Genomic DNA, 21,611 nt, shown 5'->3' on the forward strand with positions numbered 1-21,611 from the left:
TAATTCCTTAGATACTATATCTTAAGGACCATTCATCTGACGACGACCAGGGATATTGTTGTCCACCTAAATTGAGCAGCGAGATCTATAGACAATCTTTGAGTGTTCCATTTTAATTGTACTGGAACGTGTTTCCCGCTTCCAGATATGCCCCAGTCATCAAGAACTTCCAGAGTACTCCTTACACCGGGTGAGCAGACAATCATTCAGAGAGAGAAGAGATACAGAATTCTATTGCTAACTACTTCAGAGGGGTTGAGAAGAAGAAGGTTGCATATGCTGTGTACCAGGTCGGATTAGAAGTCGCGCAAAGGAGACAGCATATGGCTAACAGATGAGAAGTATTTCACACATATATTTCACACACATATATATATCCTGCAGAGAAATAGAGTTGCATATGTTGTGTACCAGGTCGGATTAGAAGTCGCGCAAAGGAGACAACATATGACTAACAGAAAGAAAGAAAGAAAACGATTTTCTACAGACCTAATTTATCGGAATTTACCAGTCGCCCCATCCAACCGGAATTAAGGACAGAATCCGCACATCGAGGAAAAGTTAAGCCACGGTTCCAAGTACGGGTTCAATTAATGTGACGAGTAGATTCCCATATATATCTCCCTGCTCAACCTATCCGAGCGTCGTATTGTCAGGCTGAACGTATCTAACTAAGTCAAGATTTGTCAAGTCTATAAATTTCCTAAGTTCAACTCTCCCTAGTCAAGTCCATTTTAAAATTTTTCGTGCCTACCGACGCATCAAGTCAGAGCATAGACCCTTCAACTTCGGGTACGTTACGCAGACTCAGGTTGCCTGTTATCACTTGATAATATCACTTCCCAAAACATCTCCCTCAAACACATTTCATAACCAATATATATTTTTTATTTTCTGATTTTCTGATTTTTTTTTATATTATTTTTTAAATTAAAATTTTCTAATTTTTGTTTTGTTTTTATTTCTCCCCCTAAATTTGTGCATAGGAGAGAAACGAAAGTAAATGCGCAAATTTAAACTATCCTAAAACAAAAATTAGTCTTTAAAGCGAATCAGGTTAAGAAAAACTTAGGAGTATAGAGAAGAAAACGCAAACTGTAATTCACCGATTGAATTTGCATCCAGAAGGTCTGAGAACGGCACGCGTAAACTCATAACAGATCCAAAAATTCTTCACATCATTAAGTACTAACCCCATTTATGATCCCTTCCTTTCTTCCCTTCCCGCAGAGGACACATTCTCCCAAGCAATGTTTTGACTGTTGTACAGATGAGAGATGCCTCCTATCATGTGCCTGGAACAGCTACTACCAACAAACCGAAGTCTGATGATATGCCTCCATAGCTGCTCCAGCACAGAGCGGGATTAGTTGGTCTTTGGAACCCAGTCCATTTTGAAACTGGGTCGACCTTTATCATCCTTGCACAGTACTCTCTCCCATGACATATCCTGCTTGTCACAAACAGAAGATGTAGAAATATTAGAATCGTTAGTTGATTTGGGAGTTTTCACCTTTGGTACCCATTGGTAGTTGGGTTTAACCCATTTCTTTTTCGATCCGATGGGTGCCTCGACACTTGAATTGGAACTTGAAGCCGATTGCCGAGATGACTTTGACCTAACCGGTCTTGGCTTCACAGTAGTATCTCTTGAACTGGGCTTGTTGGCTGACATTTCCTTCTTGCCCTTGGGATTCGGATTCTTGGCCTTGGGAGTTGAATTCTTGGCCTTCTGCGCGTTCCATTCGTCAATATCTGAACGTGACCTTGAGGGGTTTCTTTTGAAAAATCTCCCTTTTGGCGCGTTCTGCCAGCCTTGTGCATAGTAGGGAACATATGCACGATTAGGACAATTTCTGGCAATGTGTCCAGGTGTTCCATAGTGAAAGCAAGTCTTTTTCTTCACTGTGAAGTTATCTCTTCCTATCCCTGGTGGCGTATCCTTGCCTTGTCTCTTGCTTTTCCCATATGTACACTTACAACAGGCACTTTGTTGCGCTGGAATTGGAGGCCTATATTTCTCAACGACAGGTCTATCAGAAGCAGCTGAGTTCGAAGCAACAGACTCAGAGCTCAAAGAGACATTTGTTTGTTCAATAGTGTTCTCCTTGTTCTCATCTTCTTCTACTTTACCTGCACATGAAGTAGCAACATTAGTATCTTCAAAATTAACAACTCCTCCTGACACAAATCCAGCTCGTTTTCCATATTGAAGATGTGCCTCCCTGTCAATTTCGTTCTTTGTCATAGGGATGGATGTGTAGTTATGATTGTAAGGAGGAGGTACACTATCATAGCCTAGACCCTTGTGTTGATTCCTTTTAAACTGCATGCTTTGGTCTATCATATTTGCAACCACCTCACTTAAGAAATCATATTTTCTAACATCAAGTTTGGCGGTTTCGAACTTTCCTTTCAAAGATTCAACTTCAGCCACTAGCTCAGCATTTTGTTTGACTACATAATCATAGTTTTCACATTTGTTACTGTAGTCTTCCTGAAGTTTCCTAAAGTCCTTGGTTTTTGCTTCTAACTCAGCCTTCAGGGGTTTCTGTCCTTTCCTGAGTTGATATCCTTTATATCTTAGGTCCTCAACTTCCCCTTTTAATAAATCAATTTCTTCCTGAAGAAGTTTAATCGTATCTTCACATGATTGAGAACATGAAACTTCACATGAATGAGAACACGACACTTCATTGACCGGAAGGTTTGCTGAACTCATTGTTTTTCGACAATTCAAATCGTTAAGTTCTTCAATTATATCAGCCAGACTAAGACGATTTAGATCTTTTGTCTTCTTGATGTCAGCCACGTCCATATCCCACGATTTTGGAAGTGAATTTAGCAGCTTTTGGTTTATCTCGGACTTAGTCAAGAAGATCCCAGCTATATTCATCTCAGTAGTGAGTGTAGTAAACCGCTGCAACTGAGTTCCGAGCGTTTCTCCAGGGACATAATCGAAAAAGTTGAAATTTTGTCTTAACATCTCCTGACGATTCTCTTTCATGTTTTTCAAATTCCCTCGTAGACCTCAAAATCGATTAAAAAGCACAACTAGAAGCTAAAACTTAAAAGTCAAAATAAAAATAAATTAAAATAATTAAACTCAAAAGTCAAACATGAAAAAAAAATCAACCTTGAAAAAAGTCAAACTTAAAAAAATCAAACTTGAAAGTCAAACCGAAAAGTTAAATTTGAAATTTTTAAAAAATTAAACGAAAAAGTTAAGGTTTAAAGTCAAAGGTCAAGCTTGAAAGTCAAAGTCAAACTTTGAAATAAAAAGTCAAAAATAAAATTCAAAAATTAAAATTAATTTTTTTGTATTTTTTTTTAATTTTGGATGAAAAAGGAATTTAAAATTAAAAGAAATTGAGTTTTTGGGTTAAAAGTGTCAAATTTTCAAAAGTAGGTGCGAAAAAGACGGGTTATATTTTAATTTTCGAAGGAGAAGAACAAGGAATCAGTTGGTCGACTTGGTTAAGTGGCTGCCTTGTGAACTAGAGGTCCCGGGTTCGAACACCGGCAAACCCCAAAACCCTTTCGATTTTTAAGGCGCTAACGCGAGCTGCTGAGCTGAGCCCTCTTCCACCGAGCCGAGCTACCGAGCCGCGATTCACCAAGCCGAGATCCGTAAGCCGCCTAGTCGCAAGCCGCTGCCGAGCCGAGATCTCCGCAGACAAGCCGAGCCGATCTGAGCCGCAGACAAGCCGACCGCAAACCCTGAGCCGCAAGCTCGGAAACCCTAGCCGCAAACACCAATGCCGCCGCCGGCCGTAAATAGTTTCCGGCCGTAAGCTCCGACCGTAAACAGTTTCCGGTTACGTGAAAATTCGACTTTGAAGCTCCAAAACTCGATCAAAAACCCCTTTTTTATGAAAAACACAAAGAACAAACCCCCCTTATTTTTGCGAGATCTATCCAAAAACGTAAAAATATCTAGAAAATAAGATCAAATAATGCCCCAAATAGAGTTTACGGCCCAAGAACTCGGTGTTTACGGCCGTAAGCTTGGACCGTAAACACCAATTTTGAAGATTCCAGACGAAACAATAATCCTTTTGACTGATACAACTTGGCTCTGATACCAATTGTAAGTCCCTAATTTGCCCGTGTATCAATCAAATCCGTTTGATGGTGCGGAATCCCAATCAAACGGATGATGCAAAATGAAATAGAAGAGAAGAAGGAGAAGAATAATATGAATCTTCGTATGATATGATTAGAATTATGATCCGAATACAAGAGATTCACACACACATAAGCTCCAGTTTCTCTCTGGTCGTAATCTCTCTAGTGTTCATCAATCTCATCTACTCCTCACCCTAACACCTCTATTTATACATGTTGGATATGGGTCGGAAACATATGGGCCGAAAACATATGGGCCGTAAATGAGTTTACGGCCGTAAACTCAGCCGTAAACTAGACCGAAAACTCAACAATTATTACACAAAAATACAATGCCCAGAAAAGTAAAGTATAAACCATATTTTGACCCAACACTAACACTTGTTCTTTAAGTGTACAAGGCTCGGAATGCTCAAATAGACTCCTAATTGTGCTAAAAGATGGCAGAAATGAGTTTGACATTCAATGAAGTATTTGACTGTACAGGATAGAAAATTTCGGATTGTCACAAAAGGGCCTTGACCTCGTGTCATGCCAAACTTTGGAAATATGTCTTCGAATATTTTTCACAGGATGGTTTTGTGAGTTATTCCTAGCTAACTCTCACTGGCACTAGAATGGTACACTCACTTGAGATTCAAAAACCATTGAACGTCTTGCCAAGGGCCAAGTTTACTTGTTAACTTGAATAACTGTATTGAGATCTTTGATCTAGGATATGCAAGGGCTAACATCAAAAATAGCCAAGAGTAGTTCTCTGATACTCAACAAATCGTAATGCGTTCCTCCATGTTCACACAAATATTGTGAGTAGTCTCTTTCTGAGCCAAGGTTGGGTCATTGAACAACTATGGTGAGACGGGTCTTTATGACTTTGTGATCCACATGGGCTTTTTAGTCATGGTTACTTTTAAGACGCATCTATGGTCGACGAAGAATATTCATTCAAAGGAACAATAAGTGAAGATTATTTTTCAACACACAATCTTTCAACCTCAGAAGCAATGTGAAGTTGTTTTTGAAGTTATGTGACAAATTGCATTGAAGCATCCTCAATCAATTTGCTGCTATTTATGAACCTGATTAAGTGATCCAAAAGAATCGGTCTCTTTGTAATTATATCTGAAGTATTCCAAAGCTAAAAGTGCTGATTTTCAAGAACCTATACAAGAAGCCTCTATTCCTAATGTGTGTTCAAATTCAATTTTTAAAGGAAGTTCAACTATTCAAGATGAAGTCATTCATGCAGAAATTCATATGTTCATCTTGAAGTTGTGAAGAGATCAAGACAAAAGCTGAAAGTCAAGATCAAAGGGAAGATTGAAAAAGAAAAAAAACTATAAACCAATGGGGAGATTGTTAGGACTTAATTTATGGTTTGTACTTTACTTTTGATAACTTTTAGAGTTCTCGGTCTAGGACCAAAAACACCATGTTTTCGGTGGTGTTTGGACCGAAATCACCTTGTGATTTTAGTGGGCTTTATAAGGATTTCGGTTGCGTTTTGGGCTGGTCCTTTGTAACTAGGTATAGGTATATATATCTTATTGTTTCAGCCGTATAAGCTGCTAGTCATTCTAAGGAGCTGATATCGTGTTTTAAAGAAGAAGAGAGAACCGAGAGTCATTAAGAATCTTATGTACTAGATTATTCTTGAATATAGTGTGCATTGAAGATTTGATAATTGTGTTCTTAATTCATAATAACCGTTTTGCATTAATCACTTGATTGGGATTCCGCACCAATTATTCTGATTTCGATTGATACTCAAGAACAGGTTTTATAGATGGTTATATAAACTTGCCTCATGGATATTTTTCTAAAAATAATACTAGAGGTTGTAAATTTCTTTAAGCCTTATATGGACTTAAGCAAGCTCCGAGAAAATGGAACAAAACATTAATTTCCTTTTTTAATTGAGTATCACTTTTTTCGAAGTAAAAGTGATTATCTAACAAAAACCAATTGTTTTGTTTCCCTTTTAGTTTATTTCGATGATGTATTTTAATAGAAAGTTGACAGAGTAAAATCATTTCTAAAAAACTCAAAATTAAAGACTAAGGAAATTGTTAACCTGAAAATACATCCATTTGTTTGTCTATTGCAACAATAATAAAACTATAAATACACCTCTTGATTTGTGTACTATAATCAGTAATAAAGAAATTGATGTTAAAGATGAATTGTAACAAATTTTACTAGATATTGACAACTTATTGGTTAGTCAATTCACACACTCTCCTAGAAACTCATATTTAAGATTAGGCATTAGAGTTCATAGATACTTAAAATCGTGGCATCGTAGTTACAATAAATAAATATCAGAACTTGCAAATTATGGCTTTTGTCGATGCTGACTGGGAAAGATGTTTGAGTACATAAAGACCAATCATTGCTTTTTATTTGTTTCTTGGTAATTATTAGATATCTCGAAAGAACAAGAAACAAGTCAATGTGTCTCATTCTTCTACTGAGCCAGAATATAGATCCTTGGCTTTGTAACATGTAAAATCTTTTACGTTGTAAAGAGTATAAGATATTTGAATATATAATGCAATTTCTAGTTTAAATTTTATTTGATAATAATTCAACTATTTGGCCGAGTTTGGATCCTTGTTTCCATGAAAAAAACCAAGCGCATTGAAATAGATGTGTACTTGGTCAAATAAAAGGTTTTGGAAGGTGTAGTTAAGGCTAAAAAGGCTACTTCAAAGGAGCATGTTGTAGATGTGATTACTAAGGTAGTGTTTGTTTTTTGTTTGCAGATCTGCGTAGCCTCTTCTGTCTGCGCCGTGCGGACCACGCGCAGACATTAACTTTCACAGACTGTTTGTTTTTTTTTTGAAGGCTACAGACCTAAAAATGTCTGCTCACCCTCTTCTTGGCGCAGATGTGACCAGAGTCTTCTAACATCTTCAGACATCTTCTAGCCTAAAAAAAATATATATCTATATTTTTTTAAGTTTTTTTTATAATTTATATTTTTCCAACTTTATTAATGATAAACAATTTGAAAAAAAATTACAAAACTTAAAAAAAAAACGTTCGACGATACAAACATGATATTTTTGACAAATTTGTAAATAAAGATTTATTACGATAATAGTCGTTGAAGTTGTTTATATAAAAATGAAAAAAGAAATCATAATATAATCTTATTTTTTTTGCCAAATTTTGTAAAATATTATTTAATACAGTATCGTCAATTTCTCTAGAAAATATTTATGGTGCGTTTTTAATAGATTTAATTGAAAAAATCGAAGTTTATTTCCGTCCATTTATATATCAAATTCTTAGATCACTAATTATAATGTTTAGTTATAACTTTGCAACCAAAGTTGTTGGTTTTATCAAATATATACGTTAATTCATATTATTTTTATTTTTATTTTTTATACAATAATAATAAAAATTGATCTAGATTCGTTAATTATTTATAACAATGTTATAAAAGTATTAAAAATCACTTTGAAGTTTAAAAAATCAGTTTATTTATATTTCAATTTATTTTAGTAGCTCGTAGATGTTAAAAAAACAAACAGTCTAGTTTTTTCAGACTGTAGACATTGGCTCTACCTCTTCTACTGCAGAGGTCTACAGATGTGGTCCGTATACTGCAGACATTTTGCCTCAGAAAAAAGAAACAACACCTAAGTCTCGAACTAGCTTCCATAATTCTTACTTATGTGGAAAATTGAAAAATGTTTCAAAGTTGAGCTGAAGGGGGCATATTTAAATATACATAAAAACGTTAAGCAATCTCAACCTTTTTTATGTTCTGTTTTAAATTATAACTTTTTTTAATTGCTCTAGTATTATGCGACATTATTAATATATAATGGCGTGATAAAGTAAATTGGGTTAAGAAGAATTGCTTGTTGGGCTTATGCAGTGGTGCTCTATGGGGACATATATGCAAATTCTAAGTGTGAGGAACTTTCTTGGAGTATGTGTTCATTTGGAGTGTCACAAAACAAGGTGTGTTGTAGTATTTCTCTTGTTGATGTGATTTTTTTTCTCAGAATTATTGGTCCTTGATATTTTTATTTTAGGTTCCTTAACAAGGCCTGTAAAGGTTTCTTAGCACAAAAGTGTGTAGGAATGGTGATAATAAGATTCTCACATTGACACTACAATCAAAAGAAATCTAAGGAAGTTGTTTGGTGTAATCTTTCATTGATTTACATTTAGTGATAGAGCTGCTTTATATTGATACTTTTCATTCCCTAATATAAAAATGGTATCATAAGGATCTTTTCAATATGGATATTGGTGGTCGCAATTTAAAAATATTCAAAATTGATGGGTGGTTATCAAATCACACACAAGTATTAGAATAGGTCTTGTGTCTTATATGAGTGTTCACTTATTGCGTGGTTGCAATTTAAAAATATTCAAAATTGATGGGTGGTTATCAAATCACACAAAAGTATTAGAATAGGTCTTGCGTCTTATATGGGTGTTCACTTATTGCCTTTTCGTGTTGCTATTCATATCTCTTCCTATTATATTGGAGCAAAACCTTTTGTTTTTGACCTTCGATCTGTTGATCTTGTTTCTTCAACATATCGGCTGTTTAAAAGAAAGATTGTATAAATAAGAATGTACAACCCCTTCAAGACCTTAATAAAAAAAAAATTAGAACAAAATAAACAATGTTATCATTCATAATGTTCTTAAGATTAAAATACAATAAAATCGATATTTGTGGCCAAAAGTAGAGAAATAGAGATGATTTACTAACCTTCACCAGCTACCAACCAAGTCATGAAATATGATGAAACCATTTGTAAAAATTCAGAAACTTGTACCTACGGAATGAGAATAAATTAACTAACTAATCAAAATTTAGAAAAGGAAATTATAACAAGAAGAATGCATGCATAGTAAGAAGAACCAACATACAGGCAATCGAAATGCCGACAAGAATGTGAAAGATTGGTAACCACTAAGTGATTTTGATGCCATACGAGTCACTCCATGCGTAATCATCGTCCTCAACATTCTTTTCTGTTCATATCTGTTAAAAATTATTATTCACATGTGCAAAATTTAATTATTTGATACACAGAAAAAATAAAGATCGTTGCTAGCAATAAATGTTTTCAAGTACCTCTTAAGTGCAGATGCAATATCAATCGACTTGATAGCATTGTATTCACTTTTTTTTATACTTTCCAGTTCATGAATCAATCGGTGACAATCCTACAAATCATAAACGCATTGAAATATATAGTGTCTTAATCTGGTAACTATAGATTAATTACTAAAAGTTTATATGAAACATATGCATGAGTTAATTTGTTTACCATTGTAATACATTCAATCTTTTTACCTCTATTGCCAAGCAACCACCTAGCCCAAGATTAGGTTGCAAAGGGTGAGCAGCATCTCCTAAAAGTGTAACACGTCCTTTGCCCCATGAGTATATCATGTCTCGATCGTATATATCCCTTCGTAAAATCATTTCTTCTCTTGTTTTGGCTATCAATCTAGTCACATCACTACACCAACTCCCAAATAGCTTAGTCAACCTTACCTTTTTACCTGCATGGTCTAAAGAAAAGAATATTACTTTCTTATGCATAAAAATACAATTAAAGGAACATATAATTGTAGCTTTGTATGTCTTTTTACCATATTTATAAAGTATTTATTCATTAATTACCTTCCAAAGTACCACTGCCTATTTGGGGCTCCTTATGGAAGGCGTACCATTGCATTTTTCCATTGCCAACATCAGAAGCAACAAAGTATTGGTTCCTCCCTAGGAACACACGATAGCTGAAAAATGAAAATGAATGACTTAAATTTTATCATAGTTGGTAAATATATAAGATGTGGATCATATCAAGGACGTAGAAAACTCTTTTATGGATAATTGGAAGAAGGACAAAAGGATGAAAACATGCTTAATTCTAAACGGACATAACTTTTGATATGTTGGGGATTATAAATCACCTTATTTGTACATAAACATTTCGATAATGGGTCAGAGATCATAACAGTGCAACTAAGCTTCAATCTTTGAATTTTTCCAATTTATTCTCATTTCCTCTTCTAAATTCTTTGTTTTAGGCTTTGTTTGGTAGACTAGCTAAAAAGTCTACTAACCGATAAAAAAAATAACATTTGGTAAAATTATCCAATAAGCCAGCTAGAATATATAAAACGACATAAAGATAATATATATATATATATATATATATATATATATATATATATATATATATATATATATATATATATATATATATATATTTGGGATAACTTTAAAAAGGCTTAATAAGCTCAAAGAAATGCTATTTTGAGTAGCTTATAATCTAATTTTTTATTTTCCAAATATGACAACATAAAAAACCTCAAAAAATTAAACTAGCTTAGGTGTGCCAAACATAGGATAAGCTGTTAATTAACTTTCATAGTTTCCATGATTTTTGAAAAATCATATGATTAACTAGCATCTTGATTTCATTATTTTTCGATCCATTATATGTTTTAGAAATTTGACAATATTATCAAATTTGAATCAACCAACTAAAAATAAATTTTAATGCACTTATAGATGAGAATTAATGTAAGCCTTGAGAACATCTTGGAGTTTAATAAAATTCTTCATTATGAAATCCTAAACAATTTTGTGTTAATTACTTTCGTTAATTGCCAATCTCCATGTTGAGCATAGATATGTACCCGATAGAATTTGTGTATGAAGGGACGTAGTCTACTAATCCACTATAGCAAGTATAGCCAGAATAACTTGCTTCTTGTGTTCCAAACAATTTCTTACGCACCTATATAAAACATGAAGCATAAAAAGGAGTAAATATATGACAGAACCTGATATAGGAAATATTTAAAAAATAAATAAAAGTTACCTCCGACCAAATTCCATCAGCTCCAACCAAGATATCACCTTCAAACTGTCGCCCGTCATCAAGGGTTGCCACGACCTACAAAAGTTCATTATTGTACAGTGTTATTATAAAACACATATATCTCTCAAGATGTATATGAGACATATAAATGTAGGCATGGCTAAAAGAACAAAAAAAATGTGAACTTTATATGACATTAGAATACATGATTGAAAAGGGAGTTTGACCTTATGAGGATCTTGGGAGATTTCAACAACTTTAGAATTGTTAAACACAATGTGATCTCCCACAGCTTTCAGTAAGATTTCTTGCAATGTCGTTCTTGATATTACCAAAGTCACAGGAAGTCCTTTCTTAATTGCAGGAGCCAGGAGATCAATTTTGGCAAGCCTAAAGGGTTGAAACTATCAATAATTCAAATGTTTCTTATTGTATTTTAACTTAAATTATGTTAAAAAAAAAATAAAAGAAAAGATAGTAGCAGTTATAATGTTGGATCTCATGTAAGAATTAAAAAAAAAAAAAAAATACCAGGTGTGTAATATTGTGCTATATGAGAAATTCATAGGCCGTACCGATACTGTTTACCATTTTTACATAAATGTTTGTTTGGAAAATGGGTTTACCTATTTAAAAAAAATGGACTTTTCATAATTTTGGATATAAATTCAAAACCCTTTACATTAGTAAAATGGATAAATTATTATATATTGTGTTCTTCGTGATACCTTCGTTTATGTATTCTACACGTCCAAAACGGTTTTAGGATGAATGAGAAATTAATCATTAAAGTGGGATAGTTGAAAGATTTAATAAGAAGTTTAATGTGTTTTAAGTATATATGGGAATGAAAAGGGAGTGTTTATATAAGTAGTAAGGCTTCTTAGTCTTGTAAGACTTATAACACTAAAACTCTTTTGTATGCATGCAAAGGTGGTGTAAATGCAAATCGAAATTGCTTCGACTCACTGAACTTGTATTCGCGCGCGTCTCACGAATACAAATGTATCACATGTCGACTAGAATTAATCACAAAACTACCAAAAGTTCTCCTTTTAGTTTCTATATTGTATCCTAGGAAATACTCAGTTGTAGACAAATTTGTTATGAGAACATTATGTTGTAATAAGCTTCAACATTTTCCTTCTTTATTCTTGTTTGTGTTACTACAATTATTTCCATATAATCTTAACGGTTATACATAATATATACTATTTATATGGTCTTTTAATCTAAAACAATGTTTAAGAATACGGAAATGACTCTCAACACTAGATCTTAAAAAAAAACCACAAAAACAAAATGATAGTGACACTACTTTAATTTAGGACAAAAATGTTGGCCCTTATATAGTTTAAGCGATAATTACTAATATGGTCAGTATTATTTAATAAATAAAATGAAATGGTTCAGTTTTTCCGAAAAGCAATATGGGCCAACATTAGAACTAGAGTTTTTGGGTGTGATAACTCATTCCCCTGAAACATAACTCATATCTTCTACTCAACCATTCCATCAACCCACCCATGCATTATACACCCCTTCGTCTTCTTTTCTATTAAGAAATTCCGATTATTTCCAGCTTTGTTGTCCCAAAAAAAAAACTGTATTGTTAAAGGTTTTGATTCTTTCTTTTAGTAAGAATGAAATTTTTTTTGTTGATACATTTTCCCCTAATGTTAATTAGTTTTAAAGGTGATTAAACCAAAACCTAAATTATATCTATTTAATTATAACAATCACGTTGTGTTTTTTGAGATACAAAGAAGTGTTAAAAGAAGATATCATTTTAGAAACAATTGTGTTAGGCTACACAAAATGATTTTAGTGATGTCACAAAGGCATCATTATCAAAAACATTGTGAAAAATTTAGAAAGACTTGCATGTACATCTTATCAGAAACATATTTCCTAATGAAAAATAAATCTTTATGAAATATTCAAGTGGGATATATATATATATATATATATATATATATATATATATATATATATATATATATATATATATATATATATATTGTTTCTACTAGTTAAAAAATAATTTTCAAAATAATCGTTTTTATATAGAAAATGACTATTTTTATAAAATCTAAGAAAACATTTTTGTTTCCAAATTTAATGAAAAGTTAAGGTGTTCTCATAAAAGAACGTTTTTTAAAATAAGTTTTGTAAGGCACCACATGTTATCTATGAAGGAATCAATAGGACAAAAATGTGTGTGTCCAAACTAAAAGATCTCTTAAGGGTTTGTTATTACCTAAAATTATGATTCTTGGTCAAATATATTCTTTTATAGAGAAATTAAATAGTCTCCTACTATTTGTTCATAATATCTTCCTATCTATTTTAGATGGTGACAAATGTCATTAAATTTAATTTAAATTTGATTGAGATTTTGAATTTGTACACTTGTCATCATCTTAAATAGATAGAAAGAAAAGTAGGAACAAAATGTAGGATGATATTTAATTTCTCTTTTTTTTTTTATCAAAAAGTTTATTTAGGCACCACACTTTTACATTACGTGATGTCGTTTAAGGATATGTGAAATTTAAAGAGAAGGAGTGGGCACGTTATAACCGACATTAAAAAAATTGAACAAGAGGAGCAAGTGAAATTAAAGGATGAAGATAGTGGTTGATCATAACACTCCTATACTAATTTTAAGCTCCATAATCTATTGCTAAGTTCACATTTTGTAGCTAGATTAAAAGAGGATTCAAGAACCCTAATCCCTATACAAACATGTATGTTAGAAATCGTGATGAATTAGACTGTTTCTAGTATGTTTTCAAATCTTAAACACCATAAATGAAGCATGGAGTTCAAGGTATGTAGAATTGAAGATTTTAATCACAAACCCTAAGTTGTGTGAATTATGAAATGAATGAAATTGAGTTCATAAATTGAATAATTAAGACCTAAAAATGAACTATATATGAAGTATAATTAGTTTGGATGAATAAATTAAGTCATGTATAAATGACATAAATATTTAGCTATGATATGCAAATTGATGACATGATGATTCAATGATATGTAGCTTATGTCTTAATGAATTAAGACATATGAACATCTAGTTTTATGGAATGTAGATGGTTTATATGTAATTAAGTGTTATGACTTAATGAAGTATTAAGTCAAGTCTACAGATAACTGAGTGGTATCTTGAATTCTAATACTCAAGATTTGTATGTTATTTTGACGACTTCAAAAGCAAGGTCAAAGACAGGATTACATGCACCAAGGTTTCAAATATCTAAGCTATTGCAAGGTGAGTAATCTTATAGATTCCTGATCAAGGATAAAATCCATGTTAGCATATCATATATTAATGATCAAATTATATCAGATGTTAATTGAAATTAAGTAATGATTGAATGAAACTGATTAGTTATAGCAAAATATATTTGGCAGAATTATGTATAGCAACGAGCGGTGTACACATGAAATCAATAGATATAGTCGAATATATTTATTAGGGTTATTTAAACAGTCATAGTTCAAGATGACTGATAAAGTTGTCCATAAGCTGAGAGCTGAGATTAAATATAGTCGGACAATTATATTTGAATATAATTAGCAAAGCTAACTACTTGATGTTAAATGTTAAAGGCGGTATAACATATTTAATTTTGCATATTATGAATACTGTTGTTAGTAGTTGTATTTATGTATCATGATAATTTTATTACTCATCAAGCTTATGAAACTTAGCGTTTATTCATTTTATGAATTTTTAAGACTAGATAATACTAGAGGTAAGAGTGCATCTAAATGATAGAAGACATACTAGTTCTTGTATACTTTTGTTTTTTTTGCTATAATTACATGGCTCCATCCTTCGAAATATTTTGGGTATTATGTATTTTGACAACTACTTGTCTATTGTTGTTTATTATAAAAAATACACATTTGTTTTGTTATAAAATAAAAATTAGATGTACTTTGTTTTGTGATAAATTGTATTATTGGTTGGTATTCAAGTATTGGTTTAAGTTAACTAGGCATCTATGTATGACTCTAGACTTGAATTGTGTGTGCGAGAGAGAACGTATTAGTGTGTGTCTTTGTTATGGTCATTATTGCAGGTATTAGGCCAAGGGGTATGTGGTATTATTTTACGCGTAAGAGGTGACGTGTACGGGGGTTTTCATGCGTGAACACCGCCCCTTTACTGGTGAATGTGACGCGGATTGATGTGTGTCACGAACGGTCACGCAAATGTTGATTGGCTAATTTTTTTTGACCGTTTTTTTTTCTTTTTTTGACCGTTACTTTAATTAAACAAAAAAAAAAACTTTTCAATTTATTTCCTCTACTATATATACACAAACACATAAACACACTAAACACATCTTTCTCTACAAATAATATCTCTATACTATCTCATTATCTCTCAAAAATATGGAGCAAAATCAAAATACCTCTACCACTCCAAACACCCCAACAACCCCAACCACTCCAAATGATCAATATCAAGGTTACATTCAAATGCTAACATCCCCAATCCAACATCAACATCTATTTACCAACATTTCATTTCAACCAAACTACTTCCAACAACAATTACCACAATCCCAATTCCAAGGTTTTCAACAATTTCGACCCCAACAATTCCAAACACAACCATCTCAACAATTCCAAACACCACCATCTCAACAATTCCAAACACAACCATCTCAAGTCCCTTGTTCTCAATCCCCAACTATAAACTTGGACAACGACGAGGACGACCGGGTCGAAGAGACACAACCATCTAGGCGTAGGAAATCAAAAGGAAAAGCTACAAATATAAGAGGAACAGGTTGGATCGAAAAGGAGGAGGAAGCTTTAACTAAAGCTTGGATTTCTATATCGTGTGACTCAAGGACGGGCAACGCGCAAACAGGAATCAGTTTTTGGGTTCGTGATTTAGATCACTTTCACTCGCTTTTAGGAAGGCAAACAGGTCGAACGTACGACGCGGTCAAGGGAAAATGGCGTGAACTACAAGCGGCGTGCACCAAGTTTAACGGCATATTTGAAAATCTGAAAAATATGCATAAAAGTGGTAGCACCGATTTCAATATTTTATCAACCACATGCCAACAATTCAAAGTTACCAACGGCAGTAAAGCGTTCGGCCACCAAAAAGCGTGGGAAATTTGTCGTAAGGGTCCAAAATAGGTCCTTAATCCGGAGATTTCACATTCGGAGTCGACCACCGGCTCCAACAAAAAGCCAAGAACTTCGGAATCCGATGTGGGTTTTAGTGTCAACCTCAATGACGACTTCGATGGGACCGAAGGGGAGGGTCCATCGGAAGTCTAACTTCGTCGGCCACCGGGAAGGGATAAAGGAAAAAAAAGCGGCGTCTTCAAGCGGAAAAGCGATTAACGAAGACGTGCTTGTGGACAAAATTGATAAAACTGTAAGTTTTTTACAACAAAAATACGAGTCAACGGAAAATGCTCGGCGTTGGAAACAAGCACTCACCGCTCTTCAAATTTTAAACATGAAGCCGTAACCAGATATCGACCCGGAAAATTTAGCCGCGTTTCTGAAAATCCAAAAAGAAGTTCGGGAAAAGCATGGATTTTAGGTTTTAACGTTTTTAATATTTATGTTTAATTTCTATGTTTTTTAGTTATTTAGGTTTTTAGTTTTATTTTTTATGGTTATTCGGAAACTAGATTTGAAATTTTATGTTTTATGTTTTATGTTTTCATGTAACGTGAAATATCTAATTATGTTATTAATTTAGTTTTTTATATTTTAATCTAAATATACAAAAAAAACAAACAAAAAAAAACATTGTTCTGTGATAATCATTTCCAAGGCTAGTGAATGTGTGGTGAACATGTAGTTAGAGGTGATGTGGCGCATATGTGGCATCACTTTTCTCGTGAACATCATGTGACCATACCCCTTGGCCTTAGTATATAAGCTAATAGAGTTGGTATTAACTTTTAAACTAGGTGTTGTTCATGAGGTAGTAATAATTTGGTAAAATAACGTTTTATATATATATATATATATATATATATATATATATATATATATATATATATATATATATATATATATATATATATATATATTACTAGTATGTATTTTTATGTTTTTAGAAGTATAGATGTATGAAAAATCCTCAATAAAGTCTCAATATTTTCGGTCCGTTTACGGTTTAATCCTTATTTTTATTTTTTGAACAAAAAGGCACAATTATTTTATATTTTTCATAAATTAATGAAATAGCTCCTTTTTTTTTTCAACATAAAATGATAAATTATTGTATATAATTAGATAATCGGGACTTTGATGTTAAAAAATAAATATTGAAATTAAACCGTAAACTGTCCCAAAATATTAAGTTTTTATCCGAGATTTCTCTATATATATCGTTAGAAGTATACATATATTTTTTGAACCATAACTATGTATTTTATATATATATATATATATATATATATATATATATATATATATATATATATATATATATATATTTCACACACACACACATATATATATATATATATATATATATATATATATATATATATATATATATATATATATTTCACACACACACATATATATATATATATATATATATATATATATATATATATATTTTTAAAAATAGTTACTAGTAAAAAACATAAAAGTACGCATTTATATTTTTAAAAGTGTATTTATCTTTTTAAAACGTAAAAATATATATATATTTATATTTTTAAAAAAACATATTTATACTTTTAAAAAAACATTTTATATTTTTAAACGGTGTAGATAGATATATATAAAAAAAAAACTTATGCATAAAGAAATAACATATATAAATATAAGTATGATGTTTAATTAATTAGTTTTTCATGTATAAATTTTTTTTCGATAAGAATACATATAATATGAAAAATAACAAAACAACATACTTGCGATAAAAACATAAGTAATTTATAAATTTAAGAGTTTATTACCAATATTATTTCATGAAAATTGGTAATAAATACAAAAAATTTAAAAAAAATGAAAATTTCTAGTTTTAATCCATCAAACGTGATGTTAGAATAAAACAAAATTTTTTTGAAAACAAAATTTTTTTGAAAACAAATTTTTTTTATGTCAATTTATTAACAATAGTCAACTAAGTTGATTCATATAATTGTTCAAATAATCTTGACTAAAAACTATATGGCTTGCTTGTAATTTTCTTGTGATAGACATCAGCCATTATTTGTTATTTGATATTTGACAAAAATGTTTGTAAATTGGTTTTGTGAAATTAAATGCGTAATTTTCGAAAAAAATTTATTTCGACGCGTTAACATGGAATAAACAATATTTGTCGAAATTCACAATGAGGGTTTATTTGCTCATCCATGAATATTTGAGTATTTTTTAATTGTTTGTCATAATTCATAACTTGCAATAATTGGAATTATGTGATCAAAATTGTTTCATACTTTGAAATATTTGTCTTTATTGATTTTGTGATTTAATTGACCAATTGAAAGCCTTGCGAATGTGGATGGTATAAGAACACAATAACAAGTGTTTATTATCTCTTGCAAAATCGAAATTGAAAGGTCACGTATGGTCTTGCTTAAACTGAAAGCCTTGCAAAAACAAATGTATATCATATATTATTATTGATGTGATGGAGAGGAAAATGAAACAATTAGCTTGATGCCCTTTTATATTATGGTTGTAATTTCATGTTAATAATTTTTATTGATTCATCAAATTTAATATTTATTATTCTTAGTTTATTATATATTAGATTAAATATCGATATTTATTAATTTATTATATGTAGACGTAAATTAATGATTTATTAATGAGATTCTAAATTACTATATCCATGTTAATATGGTTGATATTTATGTGGTTTTTTTTATTGATATTCTATTGATTTAAAAGATTAAATGTAACATTTTTCTGTTGTTTTAACAACAAAGCAATATATTAAACAAAGCACTAGCAAGTAGCAAAGAGCCAGAAAGAATTGCAAAATCAAGTGGCCTTTTAAACCGGCACATAGAGATTCTAAACTTCTATATATTGTTTCCAAGAGCAAAACAATATTAAACAAACTACTGTCAGATAGTTGTAAAACTTATATATTATATGAATTAATTTAAAAGAAATTAAATATAAAGGTAAAAATATTTGAAAATTTTAAATTTATAAAAAAATAAGAAAATAATGAATTCTTATAATATAAATATTTTTTATCTTTTAAATTTAAACAAATAATTGAAATGAATAAAACAAACTAATAAACTTTAATTTTACAAATTTTAAAATTAAAAAATAAGTTTATCGATATCTATTTATTACTATATTTATTGTAATTATTATATTAAAATATTATTTGAAATTTAATAAAAAAAAATAACTTATAGTCATTAAAAACAGTGGATTTTTGCTCTCAATTACAATAGAGTTAAAATGGTGCGCCTTGTTATAAAAAACTAAAATGTTTAAATGATTTTGGTATAAATTTCAATTATGTTTTAGCTTTATTTTATTTATTTTTTGGAACGGCAAATATATATATATATATATATATATATATATATATATATATATATATATATATATATATATATATATATACTCCTACATTATTTTACCTATGCCCACAATGAGACTTGAACCATCGACCTTAAGGAGGAGGACAACACCGTTAAGAAGAAGGACAACACCGGATACCGTTGGACTAGAAGCCGACGGGTAGTTTTAGCTTTATATATTATTGTAAAAACTGATATTATATAATTGAAATCCTTATGAGACATGAATGCTCTTATTTTATTGGGCTTTTTGTTTTACATATATTGTTCCACACAATTCTTGTTGGTGGTAGAGTACTAGAGTTTATAGGATTTTTGGTACAAACTTTCTACTGCATGTCTTCTTATGTTGTATAAATCTTTCAAACTTCTATTTTATTACGAATTAATATATGCAATCCATGTTTTGGTCGTTTATCAATTTCTGTGGTCACGATTTAATAGATCATTAATCTCTTACCTTTAGATTATATGAAATAATATATAATCATATAAATTATATATGTAGCTGCATAAGTACATAAAATCCGAGCTTTTAAAATAAATTGATAGATAAGTTTGTTATATATAAACTATTAATAAAAACGTACTTTGTAACATATATAACTATATCATACATGATTAATATTTGTAACAGAAATAATTTACCACTTACCAGTCGCCGGAAACTCCATCAACAAGGCCGTTCATCCTATCTCCGGTGACACACCCTGCATTCATAACTTGCTCCGCCACCCCCATATGAATATCCATCAACACACCCAACGCACTACTCATCAGCTGAATTGGTCCCCTATACCTTCCTTCCCCTCTAATTGCACTCAAATTCTTCTCAAACACCATAACCTCAAACCCTCTTTCTTTTGCTGCCAACGCCAGAACCAGCCCACCAATCCCACCGCCGGCGATCAGAATCCTAACCCTTCTTTCCTTCTTCTTCTTCTCTACACCTTCATATGTTTCATGTTTAGTTTCTGTACTACTGCTGTTGTTGTTAGCTATTACTTCGTATCTTCTTGTTCTTTTGGGGTTCCTACAGGTGGAAGATATTATGGAGTTTTTCTTGGTATTGATTATGCTGCAACTGATTGAAAAAACTTTCGGTGAAAGATAGTTGGTTTGGTGAAGATGATGATGATAGGAAGTACGTGTGAGGCACTTTGGAGATGCCATTGGCCAGTATGAATGAAACCGAGAATTGGGAAAGCTTTATGGAACAAGTGAGGAGATGCCATTGGCTAATAGGAGGGGGAGAGTGACACGACATGTGATCGTGAGTGCTTCTGTCGTTTGGGATTATTTAGTAGTTTTTGTTACACGATATATTTCAAAATAGTTGTGTTGTAACCCTTTTAAATGTTCTATTTGAATTAACATCATAAAAGCACTTCTATTTTAGGTTATATGTACAATAAAAGACTTACTTAAAAGTATACAAAAGTCATATCAAAGAAAGCCACATAACGAGTTCACGGAATTCGAAAATTTTTGGAGAAATTAGAATGTAAATCTCATTAGAACTTGTGTGTTGTTGACAAAATAAAAAAAAAATAAAAATGAATTTTAAACAATCTATAAAATTTAACGAGTTCACGGAATTCCTTATGTTTTATTTGGAGAAATTCTTTCACCTTTGTTTTATTTGGTATGTTTTCTTTAAAGTACAACAATATTCTTTCATCTTTGTTAATCAAAACACATTATCATCATCTTTCCCCCACGTATTCAAATACCCAAGACGAACCGCAAAAAAAGGTCTTTATACCCTAACATGTGACGAGTTAAATTATATAAACTGGAGTTATTTTTAAAACGGCGATAAGTTTCATAAATTTGTATTTCTCTTGTGAAAATGTGAATTCATTTAGAGTAGCAAATTATCTTCAAATCAAAAAGGATATTTTATTAAATATTTTGTGAACAAAAAGAAGGTACAACTTCTAATGATAGTGAAAGGGTATATGTTTCATCAATCTACTTTCCTCATGTGTGCCATTTTCTATATGCACCAAGTTTTAAATTTACTTTATTCTAATTC

The 21,611-nt window shown here is 31.3% G+C and overlaps 1 protein-coding gene across 3 annotated transcripts; it reads right to left on the minus strand.

The window, feature by feature from the left end:
• Nucleotides 1–8,397: 8,397 nt before the first annotated feature.
• On the minus strand, nucleotides 8,398–20,970 carry LOC111917120 (zeaxanthin epoxidase, chloroplastic). Of its 3 annotated transcripts, none has more exons than XM_052767326.1 (10): nucleotides 20,229–20,970; nucleotides 11,234–11,396; nucleotides 11,007–11,081; nucleotides 10,822–10,922; nucleotides 9,797–9,912; nucleotides 9,464–9,684; nucleotides 9,242–9,333; nucleotides 9,034–9,148; nucleotides 8,873–8,939; nucleotides 8,398–8,750 (listed from the first exon to the last, which is right to left on the minus strand). In XM_052767326.1, exons 1-10 carry the CDS (start codon nucleotides 20,744–20,746, stop codon nucleotides 8,689–8,691), a joined length of 1,530 nt encoding a protein of 509 aa, XP_052623286.1. In that variant the 5' UTR covers nucleotides 20,747–20,970; the 3' UTR covers nucleotides 8,398–8,688. The 3 variants fall into 3 exon arrangements, with proteins under 3 accessions (XP_052623286.1, XP_023768548.1, XP_023768547.1); XM_023912780.3 differs by having other exon boundaries at nucleotides 8,398–8,700; nucleotides 9,464–9,675; nucleotides 20,229–20,964; XM_023912779.3 differs by having other exon boundaries at nucleotides 8,398–8,700; nucleotides 20,229–20,910.
• Between the last annotated feature and the right edge of the window lie 641 nt (nucleotides 20,971–21,611).

The sequence above is a fragment of the Lactuca sativa genome, chromosome 9 (assembly GCF_002870075.4).
Source record: "Lactuca sativa cultivar Salinas chromosome 9, Lsat_Salinas_v11, whole genome shotgun sequence".
Taxonomy (NCBI): domain Eukaryota; kingdom Viridiplantae; phylum Streptophyta; class Magnoliopsida; order Asterales; family Asteraceae; genus Lactuca; species Lactuca sativa.